Source organism: Episyrphus balteatus, chromosome 1 (assembly GCF_945859705.1).
Source record: "Episyrphus balteatus chromosome 1, idEpiBalt1.1, whole genome shotgun sequence".
Classification (NCBI taxonomy): domain Eukaryota; kingdom Metazoa; phylum Arthropoda; class Insecta; order Diptera; family Syrphidae; genus Episyrphus; species Episyrphus balteatus.
Window position 1 is genome coordinate 95534864 of NC_079134.1, and position 24615 is coordinate 95559478.

At 34.8% G+C, this 24615-nt stretch overlaps 1 protein-coding gene across 12 annotated transcripts in view; it reads right to left on the reverse strand.

Moving 5' to 3' along the window:
- LOC129921094 (RNA-binding protein 24-B-like) overlaps window positions 1–24615 on the reverse strand; it is a 177904-nt gene that overhangs the window by 94969 nt on the left and 58320 nt on the right. For 8 of the 12 annotated variants that reach the window (XM_056002762.1, XM_056002761.1, XM_056002754.1 and 5 more), the window contains 2 exons: window positions 18715–18981; window positions 18523–18649 (listed from right to left, as the gene is read on the reverse strand). In XM_056002762.1, the coding sequence (XP_055858737.1) occupies window positions 18523–18649; window positions 18715–18954 (367 nt within the window). In that variant the 5' untranslated portion in view covers window positions 18955–18981. Of the gene's footprint in view, window positions 1–18522; window positions 18650–18714; window positions 18982–19113; window positions 19313–22988; window positions 23092–24615 lie in introns of those variants that run through there. The other 4 variants (XM_056002759.1, XM_056002757.1, XM_056002758.1 and 1 more) reach the window with 3 other exon arrangements.

Below are 24615 nucleotides of genomic sequence, written 5' to 3' on the forward strand. Positions count from 1 at the left end.
AATGATATATGAAACTGAAATTGACAAAAAAAAAGAGCTTTTCCAAAAGCTTTAACATATTCAGTAAATACGCACAAAATCATCTCGCTCATCTTTCCTATGAAAGAAAAGACAAAGAAAGAACTAAAGTTTTTTTTTATTTTCTTTTTCTCTCTCAATTCCTACACCACACACACTCACACAATACGTACATGATCATTCTTCACAAATGAAAAAAAAATGAGTTTGTTATGATTTTTGTTTTGTGCTCTGGTTGGTGGATGGTGGTGTTGCGATGAGTGCAGGTGCAGGAGAGTTGGTCGCTTTACGACGAATCCACATATAAAAAAAAAATATATTTTCCGTTGTTTTTGTAAATACAAAAAATTCAAGGGATACGATTGGCTTTACAGCTCGAGTTCTTATAATACGATCTTCGAGATAAAGGATATATTAAGGCTAGCTGGGTTAGGCGTGCATTTATTTCCGCTCCTTTTTTTTATTAATTCATCTTTTCTACAAATTTCTAGTGCCACGGCGGATACTATACTAATTTATACGTATTATACTAATTTTTTTATGAGGCGTTGCATTTTTGGGGGTAGTTTTGAGTACTTTTTTATTTTTAGGTGTTGGTTATGAGCAGCGCAGTGCACGCATGTACGAGCTCTAAAATTTTGACCAAATTATGGGGAACAGTTTTTACGGTTTTTTTTATTTAGATTCCTTTATCTTTTTATTTTAATAGATAGATTAATGAAATTTTAACCATAGATAATAACTAGGACTAGATATATTTGTATTAATTTTATAGTCACAATCCAGAGATAACGAATTTTTAACATGTTATATCTTTTGATCTAAAGCAATAAAAAGGTAACAATCTAAATTTTTGAAAATTGCTTCATAGGGATATTGCTTGGACAAACAACATGATATTACACCTGCTTAAAATTGCCACAGACACTGCGAATCATGAACACACATGCAGATTTAGCAAAATCATCAGACCTTTGGTTAATTTCCATAATCCACAAAACCTTCAATTTCATCTTTAAATTTATTGTAGGTCAGATTGTTTTGTAAACTCATTTCGTCAAAAATTACAATGACTTCTCCATCTTTTGCTGATACATAGTTTTGATGTTACGTTCCTTATTTCGTTCCAAAAATGTATATGAGCCCCAGGAGAAAGGCTTTTTATGTTTATCAATCTATGCAAGGAAGATGGAAGTGGCAAGTGCAAACCAAGTTGATCCCGAAGATATTGTAGCCACAGGACAGGAAGAACGAAAAAAAAAAATGCATTGCGAAATCCACTTTTCCTCATTGGAATATTCTCTTGAGGTCTGAGATAAAATCAGCTTAGCAAGCCTTGGTATTTTGATTTAAACCTTGCATTAAATCGATTTCTTTTCATGCCTTTTTTTATTCATTCGACTAATTTTTTGGAGCATATAACTTTTAAGGCTTTCACGGTTTCTTACAGACATAATTTTTAATAATTTCAGATTAGCCGCGTTTTTTAAACAAAGAAAGTATTTTTGTAGTCGACCCGAACGTTTCGCATCAAGTTTCATTGAGCGTGGTCACCGGGAAACTGCCATTAAATGTTATAATTGGTTAGATCGGCTCCGCAAGTTGTTTTTGTGCGTAGGCTGTTCTTACTCAGGTTGTTGTTGTTGTTGGGGTTCTTCTTGAGGTGAAGATTGTTGGGAGCAAACAATGCTCAATACATCACAGAGTGTTTTCACTTACACTTGGGATGACCGTGAGGTGTTTATGACGGTATCCCATGACCGCGAAAGCTTAAAACTATCGTCACGATTGGGCCCTATCGTGAATCTCCCGAAGAATTTTGTTTCCCACGGAATATTTTTTTCCCAAGGAATTTTTTTTTCCTATCGTGATCTTCCCTAGGAAAAAATTCTCCCGAGAAAAAAATTACCAACATTTAAAAGAAAATTTTTTTTTCGGAAATCAACTTCGAATTGTGGTCAGTGTTCTTATAGGGGTCTTATTAGAAAAAATTAATTTAAGCAAAAATTTCCTATATTCCATGGACAATAAAACTAAATATCCCGAACAAATTTCCCCTATTATGTATTGAATTGTTATAACTTTTAAAAGATTGGACGATTAAAAGAAGCATTTTGCGTTTCTTTAACAGAATATCTGCGCAAATTTCACCTGAAAGCTTAATTTTTGCTATTAATGAGATCAATACGTACGGTAAAATGTCAAAATTTAATCTCAGATAAAAGAAACAAAACAAAATAATTCTTTCATGTTACTTATGTACATGATTTATCCTTTTGAAAATAGGTTTCACATTACAGAGTCATCTATATTTTATTTTATTTAAAGATCCGAACAAAAACAAAATTCATCCGTCTGACAACACTGTTTTGACAATAATGTTTTTTTTTGTTTTGGAAGAATTTAGTTTTGAAATTGATTGTTTTAAATTGAATTTTACATATGTAATTTATAATTTAAATACTTAAAAACTTAAAATACATAGTTTGGCATTTATTTCACTGGCGGAGGAGGCGGAAGAAATGAAAAAAAAAAACCGAAATAAAATCAATAAGACGAGTCTTAAGGGATAATTCAAACCCCTTGGAATTACCACAGCAATTGTAAGTAAATTTCAACAACTTACTGTAGTATTAATCTTATCTACAGAAATAAATCTTCTTTTTTCAGATTTATCAAGAATTACAGAATCAAAACCTTTATTCAAGTATTTACTTGATACTCTTTTCAATTCTTTCCCCACGGCAAAAAAATCATTCGGTGTGCCAAATATCGTCAGATTAAGTGCATGCCTGCGTTTTATTACCTATATATACATATATAAATGACCTATGATAAAATTAAAATGTTTTTATTTATAAAAAAGATTCATTTGCACTTACATTGAACCGTCTAGCACAAATTTCTCCAACAAAATAAAAGCGAAAAAATTCCAGAGAAATCACAACAAAATTCCCATGTAAAAATTATTCACGATAGCAATAAATTCCGAGGGGAATTTCGAACATCATTCACGATAAAAATTTTTCGAAAGTTGGAAATATTTCCTGGGAAATTTTGTTCACGATAGGGCCCATTGAAGTTTTTGTACCAGCCGTGGGAAGTAGTGCGACTCTTGAGCTAACACCTTCGCTTGGTCGAAGTGTACCCAGTGGTGTTCGTCTGGATTGTCCAATAAGTGCTCGCAAATTGCCGATTTTTCCCGTTGGCTTTTGCTAAACGCATTTATGTGCTCTTTTAAGCGGGTGGCAATGCTTCTTTGCGTTTGTCCAACGTAACACGACCCACAGCTACAAGGAACAGCATATACGCCCGGTGTTTGAAAAGGGAATTGGTCTGGAGATAGTTGTTTATCTTTTTTGGTGGCATAAATATGGATTTTACTCCATATCTTTTTAAAACTTTGCCAACTCTATCTGTCACCCCCTTGACATATGGTAAGAAAGCTTTTTTGTCCAGAAGGCTTTCTTCCCTCTCCTGGGACACCTTTGGTTACGTTCTTTGTTTTCTTGAGTATCCATTCGCCTGGAGAACATTGTCAACCATATTCAGCTCAGCCGTCAGGTGTTCTTCGTCACATATTCTATGTGTCTAAACAACAGACCTTAAGTTCGCTGGGTGGTGGTGTGATGTAGCATGTAGGTATATGTTAGTGTGCGTTTCTTTCCTATAGACTGTGTGAACTAATGTACCATCCATTTTTCTAATGACTTTCACATCAGGCCACCACGACCACGCTTACAGGACCATATCCTTTTCATGAAATTTTCCATAACCAAATCGCAAAATGGCTGCCCTATGTCCTGGATAGCCTCACGAATTCCATCTTTGAGGTCTTGAATCGACGCTGGGCTGTCGGCGTAGACCTTATCTTTCACGTGGCCCCAAAGGAAGAAGTCGCAAGGTGTTAAATCATAAGATCTCGGTGGCCAATTGTGATCACAACTTCGAGAGATAACACGGAAAACTTTTCCCGTAAAAGATAGATGGTTTCATTGCTTGTGTGGCACGTAGCGCCGTCTTGTTGAAAGTAAAAGTTGTCCAGATCAATACCATCCAATTCCGGCCATAAAAAATCATTAATCATCTCTCGATAGCGCAATCCATTGCACCGCACAGTGGGGCAAAAGTAGTGATTTTTTGCGAGCCCAAGTAAGGGGGTCTAGTGGCATACTGCTTGCAAACATTATGTGTATGTAAACACGAAAACAGCTAAAAAATTCAAGTCTCATAAAAAGGTAGTTTTTTAATTTTCAATTTTCTCAAAAACTAGAAGTCATAGAAGCATTATGGTTTTCAGAATTTGATAAGAAATTAATTGAGGCAGTTTATTTCATCGATTAATTTTATATTTAAATTCACAGTCTTTGTAAGAAATCGAATTGAATAATAGAAGCATATGGTTTTCAGAATTTGATAAGAAATTAATTGAGGCAGTTTATTTCATCGATTAACTTCATATTTAAATTCACAGTCTTGGTAAAAAATCGAATTGAATAATAGAAGCATATGGTTTTCAGAATTTGATAAGAAATTAATTGAGGCAGTTTATTTCATCGATTAATTTCATATTTAAATTCACAGTCTTGGTAAAAAAAAAGAAAATTGCCCATCCCGCCTAAAATTGGGGAGATAGATCCCCCTCCTATAGAAAAAAATGATTGTATTGAATTCCTCTACAAAATACCGTTATCAATTCTTGTCACCTAAATTATCGTATTCTCCCCATCGCGACCACTATTTTTCTAAAATGAAAAAAAATATATATCCGGCAGAAGTTTAGCACTTCTGCTTTCACATTCATATTAGGGAAATATGTCTTAGTCTTCGCCAATTATTAGGTTTGCTAAACTTTTGCCGCCCGGAAGATATTGTACAAAAACTTAAACAACGTCTAAAAAAAACACGAGCGCTTCATATCCCTGAATCAATTACAAGAATTTTTTTTTATTTTTAAATTAAATCTTCACATCTTTACCTTCCTTGGACATATTTTATATTTTAAATGGCACAATAAATAAAAAAGATATTAAAAAAACAAAAGGAACTTATTTCTGTACTATTTCCCATTTGCAAATTTCACAATGAACTTGTCAACTTTGGTCGCGTGTCTAACATAGTGCAAGGCAGAAAAATAAAAAAAAAGCATTTTTCATATCATAAATACCGCATACTTTGAGAAAAGAAAAAGTTTTTTCTTCTTTCGACAACGATTCAAAGTGACCTTTTGCGCACTGATCTCTATGGAGCTGCCCCAGTGTGCGTCGCCGCACCGCCGCCCGCCGTGACGCTATGGTACGATGGACTTTGGCACCAGAGGTCTAGGTCATCGACAAACTATACCAAGACTGGAAACTGAGCTGTCAAATTACTTTTGCCTACAAGCTGCGAGGTGTGGTGAATGTCGTGAATCTATCTATGTGTGAGTGTTCGAGGTGTGGTGAATGTCGTGAATACAACTTTCAGTGCGTGTTAACGTCATTAACACAGTAGTGGCTTTCATATATATTCACAGACAACACTTAACAAAAGGGCATCGACAAACTATACCAAGACTAGAAACTTTCGTACGTCTTACCCCTCAAAACCCTTTTGTGAACAGTGTTGTCTGTGAAGATATGTAAAAGCCACAGCAGCCACAGCTGCGGAACCTCGCACTGAAAAACGAAGGCAGCGACCCCTATCCATGTATATGGCGTTACAATGTATTAGGTATAGGAACAAGCACTCCATATATTATGTCCTCTAAGGTTTCCAGTCTTGGTATAGTTTGTTTATGCAAAAGGGTTTTGGGGGTGAGACCATAAACAAAAAAAAACCAAGACTGGAAACTGAGCGGTCTAATGACGTTTGCCTACACGCAGCGAGGTGTGGTGCATGTCGTCAATCTATCGTTGTGTTCGTGTTGGATGTTTTTTTTTTTGTCCGTGGGTAGGTGTTGAAATCTTCAAAAGATTATATGAGGCCCGGAAAACGCGTGGGACTCTTATCCACTAAAACCACCTCCTCCTCCCGATTGCAACTAAGTTCAGATGGAACTCATATAGCAATTTATATATCTCGAAGTTAAGTTACGTGTTGTAGGTAACTTTCCGGAAATTTCCTACTGATGATATTTAGAAATAGCTAAATAACATTTTTTTTTAAATTAAATCATTTAAGTAATGGTTCAAATTTTGTTATATAAAAAAAAGTATTTTATAGGAAAGCTTTAAATTTATATTAATCAATGCCGATATTTGGAAATAAAGGAATTAGATTGAAAAATTTCACTGTACCAAATCGGAAGGTTTAGTCCTTCGCAAACGTCGTACTAAGTTTTTCTCGTCGAGAATTTCTATTATTGTTCTATGGGTATGTTCGACTAACCGATTTCTATGCTTTTGGGCAAAAGTTTTTACTTCTTCGCGAACCGTGGGAATTCCAAGATCCCTGTGAAGATCTTCGTTTCTTATATACCACGGCGCATTTACAAATGATCTTAATAATTTATTTTCAAAGGTTTGTAATTATTAAAAGTAATTGAAATGTGCTATGTGTCAACATCATAGATCCTTAACTTTTTCTTATTATCTATTTACCTAATTTGCTTATTTGAATTAATAAAGCTGTTTAGCCTTAACATTACTCTCACTTAAGAAATATCGTGTTTTATTTCGTATTCGGTTTCCTAAAAGTTTCACAGGTTATGGGACCAGACACGCGACGGAGAAGTTAATAAGTTTTATAGCGTTTAATTATTTAAATAAATTATAGATATACTCGGAAGTATTTAATTTAATTTAATTTAATTCGTATTCGATTAAACTCGGATTATAATTTTTTTAACTTGTCGTATTGGGGCGCAAAACTGGAAACTGATATGCTAAGAGTTGAAAAATTGCTTAGTTCCGAGCAATGGCTGGTTTGGAAGTTCCAGATCAATGTTTTGCTAAGAGCATACGATTTGTGGGATACAGTAGATGGTACATTACATAAGCCTGTCGTTAAGACTGAAACAGAAGCAGCGGATTCTGAGTTGCTAAAAAAGTGGACTAAATCCGACAGTAAAGCTCAAAGGGTAATCGTGACATCTATAGGACAGGAGCCAATGCTGCATATAATGAGTTGTGAAAGCGCATTCGACATGTGGACCAAGCTAGAAAATGTGTATGAGCAAAAATCTAAGACGTCCGTGCATTTGTTGCAACAGAGATTTTATAGCTTTACCAAAAGCGAAGGTGAAAGTCTTTCGGTTCACATCTCAAAGCTTCAAAAAATCGTTCAACAACTAAAAGACCTAGGTGAGGATGTCTCTGAGACCATGGTTATTACGAAGATTTTAATGACTCTACCGGCGACATATAATCACTTCTACAGTGCATGGGAGTCTACAGTGGCAAGTGAGCAAACATTAAAAAATTTAACTGCACGTCTGTTGATGGAGGAGTCGCGAATGAATATGCAAAATGAAGTTGAGTGTGAAGCTCTCGTAGCAAGAAAAGGGAAAACGTCATCAAGAACATGTCATCGTAGCAGTAATCGCAAAAAAATGGGAAAATGTTTTATCTGCAAGAAATCAGGCCATTGGAAAGCCGATTGTCCTATGAGACAAAAAGAGAAAAACAATACATGCGATTTCAAAAGAGGAGAAGCTATCTCAAACTGTTTTTGCTAAGATGAGCGAGAGAGATAGTTGGTTTCTCGACTCTGGTGCAAGCGACCACATGACTTCTCGAAAAGAGTGGTTTGTTTCTTTCAAGAAATTTGATAAACCAGTTAATATTCGTGTGGGAAACGGTGAAACTATACATGCATACGGTACCGGTGATATCAATATTCTTGCGTATAACAAGAGAGATTGGTTGGAGAAAATATCAAATGTTTTATACGTTCCCGATATAAAATTGAATTTGTTTTCCTCGAGTTGTGCACTTGATAAAGGGTTGGAGATGAGATCGAATAAAGATGAATGCGAGTTGTTTACAAAAGATGATGTTGTTGCTGTTGGTGTGCGCCAAAATAAAGTGTTTAGATTGTTGTTTCAAGTGGTGATGGCGAGTGAATCTCAGGTCAATAGTGCTGTGCAAGATTCTAATCGAAGAGGTGTTAATGATTTGCAGACGTGGCATGAGGTATTATGCATGAAACGTCATATGGTGGGTCGAGATATTTTTTTTTAATGAAAGACGATTGCTCTAGTTTTCGTCAGGTTTATTTTATTAAACAAAAAACTGAGGTTACTGCGTTAATAAAAGCATATTTAGAACAAGTGAAGATTGATACTGGTCACGCTGTTAGAGTTTTGGGAACCGATAACGGATTAGAATTCGTTAATAAAGACGTAGAATCATTACTTAGGGCTCAGGGAATATGCCATCAGAACACCGTCCCATATACTCCGCAACAAAATGGGCGAGCCGAACGAGATATGCGGACAATCGTTGAAGCAGCTAGATCGATGTTGTGTGGACAAAATCTCAATGCTAAACTTTGGGCTGAGGCAGTCAACACTGCAGTTTACGTATTAAACAGGAGCTGTCCAAGTCTAATAGCTGGTAAATCTCCCTATGAGGTTTGGTTTGGCAGAAAAAGCAATTTTTTTGATTTCAAGCATTTTGGTTGTGAGGTATATATGCATATTCCGAGCCAGAAAACAAAAAAATGGCATAAGAAAGCCAAAAAGGGGATTTGGGTGGGCTACGCCAGTAATACAAAAGGCCATAGAATTCTTTTAGACGAGACGAAAAAGGTTGAAAATTCGCGAGATGTTCTGTTCAACAAATGTGTTGGAAGACAGCCTACTCCTAAAGAAGCAGAGGCTGATTTTGGTTTTGTTAAAATGTTTGAAGACGAAACGTTTGATGTTGAGGGGCAAGTTGTTACTACAACGATAGATGCTGTTGGTGACGTATCTCCTGAAGAAGGTGCTGTTGGTGTCGAAGGTGCTGCTGGTATTGAAGCTGATGAAGAGGGTGTTCCTGTTGTCGAAGTTGTTGTTGTTGATGTAGATGGAAGCGAGGTGGACGAAAGTGAAAAGCAGAACAAGGTTCCATGTTCGGTATGTGAAACTGGTATCCAAGAAGCTGATGCTGAAGAAGTGGGTGCGCGATGCGAGGTTAATGATGTTTGTAAAAAACCTATTTTACAAAGAAGAAGACGTAGTAAGAGTATCGCTACAGAGAAATTTGATTCGACTCAAGAAGAATACAGATCAAAACTTCGTAAGAGGAAGCAGTCTAACTTTGTTATGTCTGAGGGATTCGCTTTTGTTGCTGAGCTAATGGAACCTCCAAGTTATCGAAAAGCAATAGATTCCTCAATGGCAGAAAATTGGAAATGTGCGATGGATGAAGAAATCCGAGTTTACACAAGAATAACACGTGGCAGCTGGTCAATTTACCCCAAGGAAGAAAGGTAATTGGTAACAGGTGGGTTTACAAAGTAAAACTGTCAACAGATGGTCAAATTAGCCGTTTTAAGGCCCGTCTTGTTATCAAGGGCTACAGTCAAGAATATGGTCTGGATTACATGGAAACATTCAGCCCAGTCGTCAAATTCGCGTCAATTCGAACCATTTTGGCTATAGCTGCAGCTGAAAACTTAAAATTATTTCAATTCGATATAAAAACTGCCTTTTTGAATGGCGATCTGTCGGAGGACATCTTTATGCGGCAACCAGAAGGGTACGATGATGAAAGCGGAAAAGTCTGCAAGTTGCAGAAAAGTCTTTACAGATTAAAGCAGCCATCGAGGTGCTGGAGCAAGAAGTTTTCTGGTTTTCTTCAAAAATTCGATTTCAAAGTAAGTCTTTATGATCCTTGCGTTTTTATAAGCAGCTCTAAGAAGAAAAGGATATTGCTCGCAATATATATCGACGATGGCTTGGTGGCAGCGTCGAGTAAAGAAGATGTGGATGATCTACTTAAATATCTACAGCAGGAATTTGAAGTTACCCACAGTGATGCGAACTATTTTCTTGGGCTGGAAATTTTACGAAGGCACGATGGTGCGATTATGATTCATCAAGCAGCGTACGCGAAGAGACTTTTAAATAAATTCTACATGAATGATTCGAAGCCGGTTTCTACTTCATCTGAGAAAACCCCAAATGCTGTCAGTAGAGGTTGCTATGCTGGAGATTTTCCGTTTCGTGAGGCAGTCGGGTCACTAATGTATTTGGCTGTTGGGACAAGACCTGACATTTCTTTTGCCATCAGTTCAGTGAGCCGGCACTTGGAGAATCCAGATGGGGCGAATATATGCGCAGTGAAGCGTATATTTAAATACATCCAAGGAACCATTAACCATGGTATAGTTTATAATTTTACAAATAAATTGCATTTATATTGTTTTAGCGATGCTTATTACGCCGGCGCACAGTGGTGCCATTCTTCGTTTTTGGCGACAAAATTCATTTGCACGGCCATTTCTGGATGAAAAGTCATGAAATTTGGTACACTGAATGATCAAAATTAATTTATATATTCGAAACGTGACGTCATAGATTTTTTTGATCTGCTTATATCTCAAAAACGTGACGTCATAAATTTTTTTTGACTCCGGATTTGAATTTAAAACGCTAAAATCTATTAGAAAAGTATATTTTGGTTTACAGAAAAAATAAATTCTCAGTTTTATTGAACATTGAAACTTTTCATTATATCATGTTTTCTTATATTTACTTAAAAACATAGTTGGCAACCATATAACCCCAATATTTTCAAATTTCTTATGAAACATAAATAGAAGAGATCTCAAAATTGTGATAAATATAAATTGTGATACTATAATCATTCAGTGTACCAAATTTCATGACTTTTCATCCAGAAATGGCCGTGCAAATGAATTTTGTCGATAAAAACGAAGAATGGCACCACTGTGCGGCGATGTTGTAACAAGAAGGTCGACAAGCGGCGCAGTTATAATGCTTTGTGGGGGAGCGATTTCCTGGCAGTCACAGAGACAGAAATGTGTATCACTGTCAACTACCGAATCCGAGTACATCGCTGCGTCAGAGGCTGTCAAGGACTTGGTTTGGTTGCAGAAATTTTTTTGTGAGATGACTAAGGCAACAACAACCTGTTCAACATTATACTTAGACAATCAAAGCGCAATTAAATTGATAAAAAATCCTGAGTTCCACAAACGCACTAAGCATTAGGGCGGAGTGAAACTGCACTTTTTTTTCTTTTTTTTTTTTTTCTTCTTCTACATACCAGGGACGGGTGCCATTAGTCATCAAAAAAGAGCATACCAAATCTCAGCCCGATCAAAAAATATCTTGAGGGTTCACAACGCCCTTTAAAATTTACATGCTTGTTGGAAGAAATGTACTGGGAGCAATTTTCAAAAGAGATGGAGCAATGTGCCAAAAAGTTAGAGCGTGTAGGTTCGGTCGAAACAAGAAAAAAATCGTATGGGAGGAGGGTCTATTCCCCTTCGTTTAGCGGGGAGGGGCAATTTAAAAAAGAAATTATTTAATTTGAAACAAAAAAATATTAAAAATCAACGGTTATACTTACAATAACCTGCTATACCTTTTTGTAAAGCCAAAAACCTCGTCTTTTACAAAAATGTTTAATATGGCCATTTTCTGGCACAGTTTTTGAAAAATTAATTTTCGAAATCAAAATTTTGAAAAAAAAAAATTTCAAACTAAATTTTTTCAAAATTTTATGTATCTAAGTACTACTTAGGTTTTTAAAATTCGATGCTCTTATTTGTTTTTAAACAAAAACAGAAAACCGCATCCAAAAACATCTTGTCGTTTTCGAGAAATTAACAAAAGACCAAAACTATTTTTGTCTAAGAAATTTCTTTATTTTTGGTTTTTACGTGGCTGGATTATGGGGGTTGGGGGTGCTCGCAGCCCATGGATTCTTGCAGAAAGGGCTTTAAGTCAATAAAATCGTAATTTTTAAATGAAAATTGAACAATAAATAATAATGTACATGTTTTTCGAATCAAAAAAACTGAGTAAAACAATAAAAACTCAAAAAAATCCATAAATTAACCCTTATGGTGTTTTCATTTTTTTCAAGTGACTTGTGAACCCTCTAAAACTTCTTTGATCGATCTGAAACTTTTTTCCTATTATTTAAGTTCCAAATGGCACCCATCCTGGCTATGGAGAACAAAAAATAAGACAACTTTTTTTTTCACTCCACCCTACTAAGCATATAGATGTGCGATATCATTTTATAAGAGAGAACTACGAAAATGATTTGTTTAAAATAGAATATGTTCCAAGTGAACACCAAGTTGCTGATTTGCTTACCAAATCTTTGCCAAAAGAAAAATTTTGTAATTTAAAACTATCTTTGAATATGCATTCATTAACTTGTTTTTTTAAAAAATGAATTTCAAACTAAATTTAAAATAATACTGCTTAAATATTGAATTTAAAAATGAAAATGTAATTTTTTGTTAAAAATAATATTGCTTAAATATTGAAATGTTGAAGTTTTATAAATGAATTGTTCAAAATTAATCAATAATGTATGACACAAGTGGAAGTATTAAAAGTAATTGAAATGTGCTATGTGTCAACATCATAGATCCTTAACTTTTTCTTATTATCTATTTACCTAATTTGCTTATTTGAATTAATAAAGCTGTTTAGTCTTAACATTACTCTCACTTAAGAAATATCGTGTTTTATTTCGTATTCGGTTTCCTAAGAGCCCCCGCACACTACAAACTTTCTATCGGCCGACTGTTTAGTCGGTCTCTTAATCAGAATGAAAATGTATGAGAGTGCGCACACTACAACGATTAAGTATCGGCCGATCAAAAAGTTTGTTTGATAGAAAAAAAAGTTTGTTTTGCTACACAATTGCCTTCAAACTAATATATTTCCAAGCGACCGATTGTTTAGTCAGCTGCCTGTGCGCACACTAGGAGCCTAACCCGACTAAACTATCGGCCGATAGAAAGTCTGTAGTGTGCGGGGGCTCTAAAAGTTTCACAGTAATCTATTTAAATTTGTATCGCGGGTACAACCCCAGAGTTGAATACCATATGTCCAGAAAGGCTCAAGTACTTGCTTGTAAAATAATAATTTGTTTTCAATACTAAGTCTAGAATGTTGTCCTAGCAACCAGTACATTTCTCTTAATTTAATATTTAATTGATCACATTTATTTTTAACTTGCAGTGTTGCAGTTTCCATTTAAATTTCGCGTCGAGAGTCATCCCGAGATATTTTGCCTCATTTGAAAACGGGATCTGAGTAGTATTAATAAAAACAGGTAGTCTATTTATTTTCTTATACGTTAAGTCAAAGTGGACTGACTTAAATTCGTTAAGCGCTATTCGCCATGTTTGTGTCCATTCATTGACATTGTTAAGAGCATTTTGCAATTTACTTGTCGATTCGTTAATTGTTTTGCCTACTGCAAGTATTGCGGAGTCGTCAGCAAAAGTTGCTACAATTGTGTTTTGAGTTTGAGGTATATCGCGTGTGAATAGAAGGTACAGAATAGGACCTAAAACACTACCTTGTGGTACCCCAGTCACTATTTCCCTAAAGTCTGAGTAATCATTTCCGTGCCTAACGCGAAAAATTCTGTTCTCTAGATATTCTCTAAGAATGGTAAAGAGTCCTTCAGGTAGGACTTGTCTTAACTTGAATTTGAGACCCTCGTGCCATACTTTATCAAAAGCTTGAGACGCATCTTAAAAGACCGCTGAACAAATTTTCTTTTTTTCAAGAGTTTTCTCAATGACATCGGTGATTCTATGTACTTGATCAATCGTCGAGTGCTTGCTTCTAAAACCGAACTGGTGTTCAGGTATAAGACCTTTTTCTTCTATTATTGGCTGAAGGCGCTGCAAAAATATTCTCTCAAAAACCTTCGATACCATAGGAAGCAGTGAAATGGGTCTTTATGATTTCTTTTCGTGTGATGGTTTGCCAGGTTTCAAGACCATTATTACTTCTGCGACTTTCCATTGGTTTGGAATATATTCTAACCTAAGAGTGGCATTATTTATGTATAGGAGGTTTATTAAACCTTTCCGTGGGAGCATTTTAAGAATTTCCGCAGTAATTAAGTCGTATCCTGGTGCTTTTTTTTTGACTTTAGCTTCTTAATTTCTTTGTTTAATTCGAGCGTAACATTTCTTGTGATGAAACTTTCACTTGACGTTATATTCATATTTATACTATCCTTCAATGCTTGCCCATTAAATGGTTTGAATGTTTCCTCTAGGTAATCAGCGAAAACGTTTGCTTTCTCTTTGTCGCTTCTTGTCCATTCATTTTGGTCTTTCATAATCGGAGGTGCTGAAAACTTAGGTTTTTTCGTGGCTTTTATAGCTTTCCATAGAGAGTAGTTAGATTCTTTACCTCCCGTCAAATTTTCAAGGTAATTTCTAGCTTCGCGGTTCTTAAAATCTGATATCATTTTTTTAAGCAAATTACTGAGGTGATTTAAATTAGCTTTGTGTGGAGGAGCACGAGTTTGCTGCCATTTCTTGCGAGCTTTTCGCTTTTCTGTAAGTACCTCTTTTATTTCTCGCGGATATTTAGTATCTTTAAAGCCTGATATTTCTCTTTGGTAAGGGGTATTGTTCCATGCGGCTTTTTGAAGGATGTGCACGAAATTATCTACCGCTTCCTCAAGTTCAAGAGGCGTTTGTAGTGACACCCTTAATTCGACATTATCCTCGATATCTTTCTTGAAGCCTTCCCAGTTTGTTTTACCGTTTGTTAACCTAGGTGGTATTTCAATTTTAACAAGACTTTCGCTCATTGTGAGAATAACGGGAGAGTGGTCAGAGAAAAGATCAAAGCATTCCGTTACTTTAATTCGATTTCACGGTATTCCCCTGACTATAAAGAAATCAATCAGGTCAGGTATTTTGGAGGAATCTGCCGGCCAACAAGTTGGTTTTCCAGTAGAATGAAAGTCACAATTATTCTCCATACCGGCTTCGTATTATGCTCGGCCCTTTTGAGATATGCATCTAGAGCCCCAAAACGTGTGTTTAGCGTGAAAATCGCCACCAATGATTAACGTTGGTCTAAGTGATTTTAGTAAGTTTGAAAATTCATTTCTATCGATTTTGTACAGCGGAGGGCAGTATATTGATGAAATATTCAATGCATCATGCTTAGTTTTAACCTGCACACTTATTAGCTGCATCGATTCAAGTTCAAGCTTTAAGCTAATCAAGTGTTTGATGCATTCTTTTATATATAATGATGTCGATGTTGATGGCGTGTTATTTTCTTTGTCGGTATTGGGTCTTACTGTATTTGCCCTTTCAGGTGTCTTAGAAATTGGGTTTTCTGTTTGCTTCATTGGTTTTCTTTAAGTGTGTTTTTGCTCGGCGTTTTTGTAGCTCTTTGGCTACTTCACAGCCCCTATAGCTTGCCGGGTGACTTCCATTGCAATTAACGCACTTCGCTGGACTTTTGCTATTTCCGGTACAGTCTCCAGTTAAATGTTTTCCCACGCATTTCACACACCCAGGTTCTTTTTTGCAATAGATTTGACAGCGTTTAAACTAAGGTACTTGCTTTGTACGGCTTCTTAGAGGTTCGATCTTAACAACGAAGTTAAGTATTGTTTTAATTTTGTTGATTTCCTCTAGTTTTTCTGTTTTATCAAACGTGAGTATGAATAGTGGGAGGCCACGTTGCGTTGTACCACGACTGTTTCTTTATCTTTTTGTTGTTTTTCCTTCTTGACGATGTTTTCAGCATTTAAAATCTTGTAATTTTGTTCTTCAAGATCACTGACTGATGACATCATTTTTTTTGGCATGAGGAGTGTAAGCCCCTCGCCACGACGCGTAGAGGTCTTTCCAATTTGTTTTCGTATGTGTACCACTCTACTTTTTCTTCGTTTAGTCTTCGCGAAAGGAGACGATAGTTATCGGAGTCTTTTACACAAACTTTCCACTTGTTGTTATTAAGCGAGATAACTTTAAAATTCGTCGGCGGTAACGCCTTTAAAATAGTTTGTAATTTATTGAACTCCGCAACCCCGACAACATTAATCGGTGGCAATGGCCTTATTTTAACAGGTTTTTCTTTTTTATTTTTATCGTTTTCTTTGTTTACTTCTACATTCGCTTCTTCCATTTCGGAAGAGGATGCATCCTCTGGTGAGGACGAAGCTTTACGTTTTTTGGTACGTCTTTTTTAAGGATCTTTTCGTTTCACGTTCAAGTTCTTCTTCATCTGTTTTATATTCAACAATATCAACTTGCTGTGGAGTTTCTTTTGATTCTATTTCTGTTTTAGTTTTTTTCAACATAACATTTTCTTTGCGCAGAATATCGATTTCTTGCTGTGCTTTCTTTAAGGCCTCATTTTCATTTCTTAGAAATTTTATTTCTTCTTTCAACTCTTGATAGAGTTGCAACGTTTCGTCGAGCCTTTGACGAAGATCTTTATTGTCTTTTACAAGACTTTCTACTTTCTCTGAGTCTTCTTTTGCACGCTCTGGCGGTTTGGGCGGACTCTTTTGCCCGGATACACTCGATGTTGGTGGTGGTGATCGAGTTATCATGGGTTTTCTTGAAAACGGATTTATCAAGTGTTCGAATTGGAATAATTGGCTCTCCCCAGAATCCTTAGAGCCGACCTCCGAAGAGGGTGGATTTTCCAGAAAATCTGAATTGCCATCTGGGGTAATATCTTTCTGTTTTATTCATTCCATATTTTTGTATACGTCATTCTCAGTATACGGAGGGTGGATTTTAGTCGCTTCTTACGACAAGCATGCCTGGAAACTGAGCGGTCTAATGACGTTTGCCTACAAGCTGCAAGGTGTGGTGAATGTCGTCAATCTATCGTTTTGTTCGTGTTGGATGTGTGGTGAATGTCGTGAATCTATTAATGTGTGCGTGTTAAAGTCATTTACCAACGAGGTGGCTTTCAAATAAATTCACAGACAACACTGTACACAAAAGGGTTTTGGGGGGAAATACGTACGAAAGTTTCCAGTCTTGGTATTATTTGTTTATGGGTGAGACGTACGAAAGTTTCCAGAGTTGGTATAGTTTATCGATTATCTGGGTTCGTTGTTCGTAGCCCAGCGTCCACTACTTAAAAGCATTTTTTTTCAAGGGTACAGGGTACAGCCCATAAACAAAAAATACAAAGACTGGAAACTTTCGTACGTCTTACCCCCCAAAACCCTTTTGTGTACAGTGTTGTCTGTAAATATATGTGAAAGCCACCAGGTTGGTAAATGACGTTAACACGCACACATTTATAGACTCACGACATTCACCACACATCCAACACGAACAAAACGATAGATTGACGACATTCACCACACCTTGCACCTTGTAGGCAAACGTCATTAGACCGCTCAGTTTCCAGTTTTGGCCATCAAGAGCATTGTATATACATATTTCCATTCGAAATATATATACAATGATCAAGAGTAGGTATGTCTCCCTTACCCTTCCGACTCGGCGGTAAAATGTAGGTGCCCTCAATTCTTGCAAATTAAAAACACGCTCACAAGAATGGTTGAGATTTATTTGTCACTACGCCTTTCTCCTTCATGGGGTGTCGTGTCACAAATTATTATTATAACTCGGTTTAGCATTTTAAACGTTATTTTCTATTCCAATTTCTTCAATACCGTGCCCTACAACAGGCATGTCAAACTCAATGGTTACTAGGGACCAAAACAGCGGGATCTTAATTGTAACATTAACGTTTTTTTCCTGACACCTAGAATCTCTTCTTTGATACCATTTTTCTCACCAGCCCAACGTGTAGACAAGTTAGACTAGATCTTATTTCTCCTAATAATAAAAATATCATCTCGTATGGGAAGGTGGTGTGCAATTTGTAATGGCAGTTTTTAATTGTTCCAAATCTGACTGAAAAAGACTTATAAAATTCGATAATATCCACTTCATAAAAATTGGGAACTTACTTTGGATTCACTCTAAAAATCGCATGCCTCCATTTCTATATTATTCGACATTTATTCTATTTTTAAGCCTGGAACGCAGCTCGCGCTAAATTTTAGCTCCCATACAAATTATCGAAAAATTTTAGCCGAGCTTATATATATCCCATACAAATTATCGATAACTTGTAACGGAATTTTATCTCGGCTAAAATTTAGCGCGTACCAGGCTTTATGTAAAAACAAACATAGAATGCCATAACTAGGGCATTCATGAGTTAACATACCGTTGGGTTAAATCAGAACATTCGCTAATTCACGAGATCTTATAAACTCATAATAAGATACATTTTACCTGCCATACATTGTCGAAAAAATTTAGCCGAGCTAAAATTTATCTGCGCATCTTATTGATGATTTGTTTGGGACCTAAAATTTAGCTCGGATCTGTGTACCAAGCTTCAAGCTCAAAATTATCAAAAATGTCGAGGGTCGCAAATTTATTCGTTTGACATGCATGCCCTACAAGCTTCGTTTCGTAACGCAAATCTCATCTGTCCATGCAGAAGAGCAAGCGTAGATGGCATGATACTGTTTTCGTCTACTCCAAAGAATTAGTATTTAATTAAAAACTTACCAGGAGCAATATTCATACGGGCCTTGGCACCTAGAATCGCTAGATTTACATTAGCTTTCCTTCCATCTATGATTGGATTTGGATCTTTGCACGCTCGTTCAGTACTGACTCTGTCACCCATTATAACCTGCGAAATTAAAACAAATAAAAGTATTTATTATTAGTTTTGGTTTACAAACCATGAAAACATACAAATCCATATCCACGACTCTTATTGGTTTGGCGGTCGGTTATAACAACTGCTTCTTCTATATCACCAAAAACAGAAAAGTGATCTCTGAGACTTTTATCAGTTGTGTGGTAGGGTAAGCCTCCTACAAAGAGCTTTGTCCATGTTGTATCCCTTTGTTGAATGGTAGCTGTTGTTGCAGTTCTCGGGGGCACTAGAGCTAAACTGGCTGTATCTGTTTCTGTCGGCCCAGTCATTAGCATTTTGTATGAATTCACAAGATTATCGCACTACATAAAAGAAACAAAATTAAAAAAACACAAGCATAAAATGTGTTCAGAACCAAGATAAATATTTGTTAGAACCCAATGTAAATACATAAAGAAATAAAATGCACGACTTAATCTTATAGATCAAAGTACCTGTGTAATATTATTTTTTGGTAAAATTTGCAATATTTTTAGTTCTGCAGTTCTGTGTGTCCGTCTGTCTATCTGTGATTCTGCCTGCCTATCTTTATCTCAAATGCTTCCTTATTTCGTGACCTTTATTAAAATAATTTTATCTTCTTCGTCGGCTATAAGTCTAAATTTTACTTCTCTATAGACGTTTCACGTATGATTATAAGAATAAAAAATAATTCTAAAAAATTATGATTTATATGAAATAAATACATATTCAAATCAGACCAATACTGCCCATAATTTCGTAAAGGCCCTATCTACAAAATTTTCAATTTTGATTTTTTTGCATATTTGGAGTTAGGGCATTGTCTCTCATGGTATAAAAAGAGAAGGTATGATCATTAGAAAAAACTCAGTATCGAGAACTGTCAAAACTTATGGCTATACTTAAGGTTTTGACGGCCCAGCCCATTGAAATTGTTGTTGTAAACAAATTTGTCTTGGAAATTGTTGTTGCTTTTGACTTTGCCAACTGCCAAACGTCAAAACCTTATTACCCCATTTTGTAAGATGGCGGCTCTAATGATCATACCTTGTCTTTTTATACCATGATTGTCTCTGATTTATCCTCATTTATTTTTTTAGCCTAGGTCTTCAAATACGTCAGAAAATTGAAAATGAACTTTTGATTTTTTTCATTTTTATATGAAATTTGCGATATTACACTTACTATTTCCCTCTTTAACTCAGAACTAAGAAAAGTGTAGTTAGGGCCTTTACGAGATTATGGGCAGAATAGCCGACGAAGAAGATAACATTATGGGCCATATTCATAGACACTGTCTAATCCGCTTCTAAAAAAGACTGGAGTTTATCCTATTTAAATAACATTGGTTTAACCCCAACCCCAGTCTAAGATAAACTGGGGTCTAAAAACGACTATGAATAGATTATGCTCCATATGGGCGGGGCAATGTAACTCTATCTCGAGCAAGAGTCTAAGGCTCATTTCAAAAGAAACCGGCGAATCGGCCCAGCAACTCGCGACAATACAAACTAAACATTGCACTGAAAGAATAAACGCAACGTATAGAGTAAAATGTTCAACGTTGATTTAATGTTAAAAAAACTAACATGAAACATCTTTAAAACAACGTAGAAAATTTTTTAATTTTTATCGGACTTTCACTTTTGTTGTATTTTATCACCCTAATTTCCAACGGTGAGATATGGCTTTGGTAAATCATTCGCCTGGTAACCCAAGAGTTGTAGGATCAATCCTTAGTGGCTGCCAACAACTTCCATTTAGGCTAGGCGCACACATGCGATTTCAGTCGCGCGATTATTCAGTCGCAAAAATGAATCACAAGGATTTCAATGCCTGTTAACATACATGCTTCCCGCGATTAAAAATTTGAAAATTGTGTCATTGAAATTCTTGTCATCTAATTTGCGACTGAATAATCGCGCGACTAAAATCATGTGTGCGCCTAGCCTTAAGAATATTTTATAACGGCGAACCACTTTAGATTCAAAACAATTATTATCGTCTTCATCGCAAAATTATTCCGAAAAATACAGTATCTTGCCATATTATTATTTTTTATTATTTATTTATTGTCATTGCAGTTCAAAAATATTAACAGTTACATTATGTGTTTATTTAAGAGATATAAAATTAAAAATTAAATTATTTACAGCTTCAACATAAACTTAGTACTAATTACTAATATGAAAAAATAATTTAAATGAAAAGGGAAAAAAAATGTCAAGGGAAACTCTACTAGAAAAAAACCCTTATATGATACTTAAAGACTAAAATTGCACATAAACCCAAATGTGATATGAATAAAATATGTAATTTATAAGATTAAGAATTAGCTCATGATCAGAATAAGAACATCTTCTAAAAAAAATGTCTTGCAAATCATAGATTACAAGCTTGAGTTGGTTAACATTAGCCTTATCATGAAGCCTGGCTGTAAAATAATGCTTTGGCAAGTTTAGCATTAATTTTAATATTTTGCTTTGCACTCTTTGAAGCTATTTTAAATGGGTTTCAGCGCATTCAAACCACACTGGAGCACCATAAGTAAGTATAGGCTGGAAAATAGTTTTGAATATCAAAATTTTATTATGCATACCAAGTACCAAGACCTAGTTTGCGATTTATGAACGGGTATAAAATTCTTATTACAAGATTAGTTTTGTTAATCGTGTTAGCGATATGTTTGTCGAAAGTCAGTTTCTTATGAAGTGTTACCCCTAAGTATTTACAGCTTTCAGACCAAACATAGCAAATTTAGTGTTTACATCCAAAGGTGGCAGATCGGAGATGAAAGCATTGAAAAGAATGGGTCCCAGCACAGAACCCTGTGTAACTCCACTTTCTATATTATATAGAGTACATTTTACACTTCCTGCGTAAACAGCAAATTTTCTGTTTTGTAAAAAACTTCTTATTAATTTAATAAGATGTGTCGGAAAACCAAACATCATAAGTTTCTAAATCAACCCTTCGTGTCACACAGTGTCGAAAGCTTTTTTGATGTCCAAAAGCACAAGAACATTAGATAATTTTGAATTAAGGCTACTTTTGACGTGATTTTTAGTCTTAGAATTTGATGACAGCTCTAAAGCCAAACTGCTCATTAGGGTATACGTTTGCATCCTCAATATGGTTCAGTAATCATCGATTAATAAGCTTTTCAAACAGTTTACTAACAGCACTTAATAAACTAATAGGTCTTTAACTGTTAAGATTATCTTTTGCTTTATCAGGTTAACAGATAGCTATAACTTTTGCTTTCTTCCAATCATTACGAAAGTATGAAAGAATCAACAGTTGAAAACCATTGAAAAATACTTGGTGGTCGTTGACGGTAAGGCTTTAAGCAACCCAGGCCAGATGATTTTTTGGGTTTTAATTGTTTAATCACCTCCTTCACACAACTATTTTTAAAAGAGTTGTTGCTATTTAGGTTACTCGTTAAGTAATTGAGCTCAATAAGCTTATCTTGTACAATATTTTCAGTAACAATGTCACTGAGATGAGATGAGACTAAAAACAAGTCAAGCGTTGAAGGATTTAGGGATGCACAACTTGGATAGTATGTCGGTTCGAGAGTATGTGACAAAGTAAGCGATCTGTTAAATGCAATAATATCAATAGAGTCGGACGGGGTAGGTGTACGCAGCGGGGAAGTGTACGCACAGTTAATTTCTCGCAAATGACAATAATTATTAAGTTTTTGTTTTTTTTTTTTTTTTATAATTTACGCGCACTAAAGGGAGTAAAATACCCTTAATATGTTACACACAGTGCGAGCTTCAGGAAAATAGGGAGGGATTCAAAAGGAGAAACCGATGCACATTAGTTTTGAAGCTCTGGACATTAAAATGGCAGGGAAAAACAGAAGCGGGTAATATATTCCACATTCGTGTGGTGCGGCTAAAGAAAGAATCTCTGTATTTGACGGTACTTCCGAAGTTGGGCTCAAGGGTAAACTGATGAGCATTCCTAGAAGCGCGAGTATTTTGGTTAGATTACGTTAAATTTTTGACAAATTTATTTAAATTTGAAAATTTGATACTACAAGTAAAATAGGCATTTAAAAAAAAAAAATTTTTACTCTCAGAAACTTTGCGAAAAGTTTGCTTTTAGGATAAGAACCAAGTTCAAAAAAACTATAAAAAATGTTGGGTGGAAGCTTGTTTTTTCGTGATCAAGAAGGTCAAAAATATACTGAAAAAAATTGTTTGTCGAATATCATGATATGAAACATATTTCCAAGGTATTTTTTGATGTTGAATCTAATGACATAAAAATATAGTCAATACGATTGCTCTAAAAAAAAGTTATTGCCAAAAATTTGTAAATATTGGCAGCTTACTTTACATGAAATTGAAGTAGCTTTGTCGGGTCTCAATGAAGATACTTCAGAGGGTCCTGATGGAGTTCCACACAAAAAAAATATTTGAACACAACGGCAACACCTACAATATTTAAATGTACAGTTTTAGTATATAGTATAGTCATATTTGTAAAATTAAAATTAAGTTAATTGAATTAAGGGCTTTTGAAAGAATGGTAGCTCAACTCAGATTTAAAAAAAAAAATTGTTGAAAAAATTTTATTATGTGGTTTTTAAAACTTTTTCGTAATATAAAATGCATTTTTTTTTTCAATTTTTTTGGGCCACATTTATAATGATTTGAAATTATAAAAGGAAATGTCAATATGTATAACGGTTTATGAAAAAAAATAAAAATTATTTCATTATCGAAGAACTTTTTTGAATAGAAGTTTTGGAAAAAAATTTAACTTATTTTTTTTAAAGTTCAACTTCTAAATATAAAATTATTTTTTATTAATTTAATAACCCTTACTGTTGAAAGTTAAATAGCAAAAATTTAAAGTTCTTATTTACCAAAGTCTTTGAGAAAATCAATTATTTCAATGCAAAAATTCAGTTTTTATCAAAAAACCCCATTGAAATTGAAGTAATTTTTCATTTTTTTTTTCAAAAGTGTGATATATTTTACCTTTTTTGCTTCGAAATTCAACTGATAATATTTATGGCAAAATTTTTTTTTTAAATAAATTCATATATTATTAGAAAAAGTTTGGAAAAAAGTCATTTAAAATTTTTTTTTAAACATTTTTTTTTTAATTCTGAGTTTGAGGACCATTTTTTCAAAAACTCTTCATTAAATTTAGTGGATTTAAATTTAAGAGATAAGAATGAGCTTCTGGCTTTTTAAAAATGTATTTTAAAATATTGTAGGTGTTGCCGTTGTTTTCAAAATATTTTTTTTGTGTTTGAAGTCAGATTGTGAGAAAAATGCGCTTAAACGATGGAAGATTGTCCCTTACTCCTTTATACTTTTTTTCCTTAAATTACCTAGAGAATGTTTTGCTATCATTTGTTTTATGAAATTTAAGCAAAAAATATGGTTTTCTTAAAAAAAAAATTTAATTTTAATTTTAAAAAACAATACGGCAACATCGGCAATTTTGAATCTATAGACTTTAAAGTATTTTTAATTACCTACGTTTGAAAAAAAAATCGTCAAAATCAGAGCTGTTCGGCCGGGTTCCCTAATAATTTGCTTTAGTTACTCTACTATTGGTTGTACTTCTTTTTAAATAATTCAAAATTTTACAATCAAAACTTAGAGCAACATGGTGAACAGAATTAGAAAACATAGGAAAAATAGATTCATTAACTGATATAATTAGATCTTTATTTACGAATATTAAGTCTACAGTACCTTGCCATATTATTAGGCCCAAGCGAAAAAAATACAATTTTTCGGTTCAGTTTTTGCTCAGTTTTTAAAGTTTTTGTCGAAATATCTTGAATTTTTTTTGTCCCATTTACTTGCACATATCATGTAGATACGGATTGACTTGAAAAAAGTTTAAAAATTCATACTTTTTGAAAAAAATAACGTACAAAAGGGGATAAGCTCCAAAAAACGTACCCTATGGAATTCACGCCCGGATAATTACCAGAC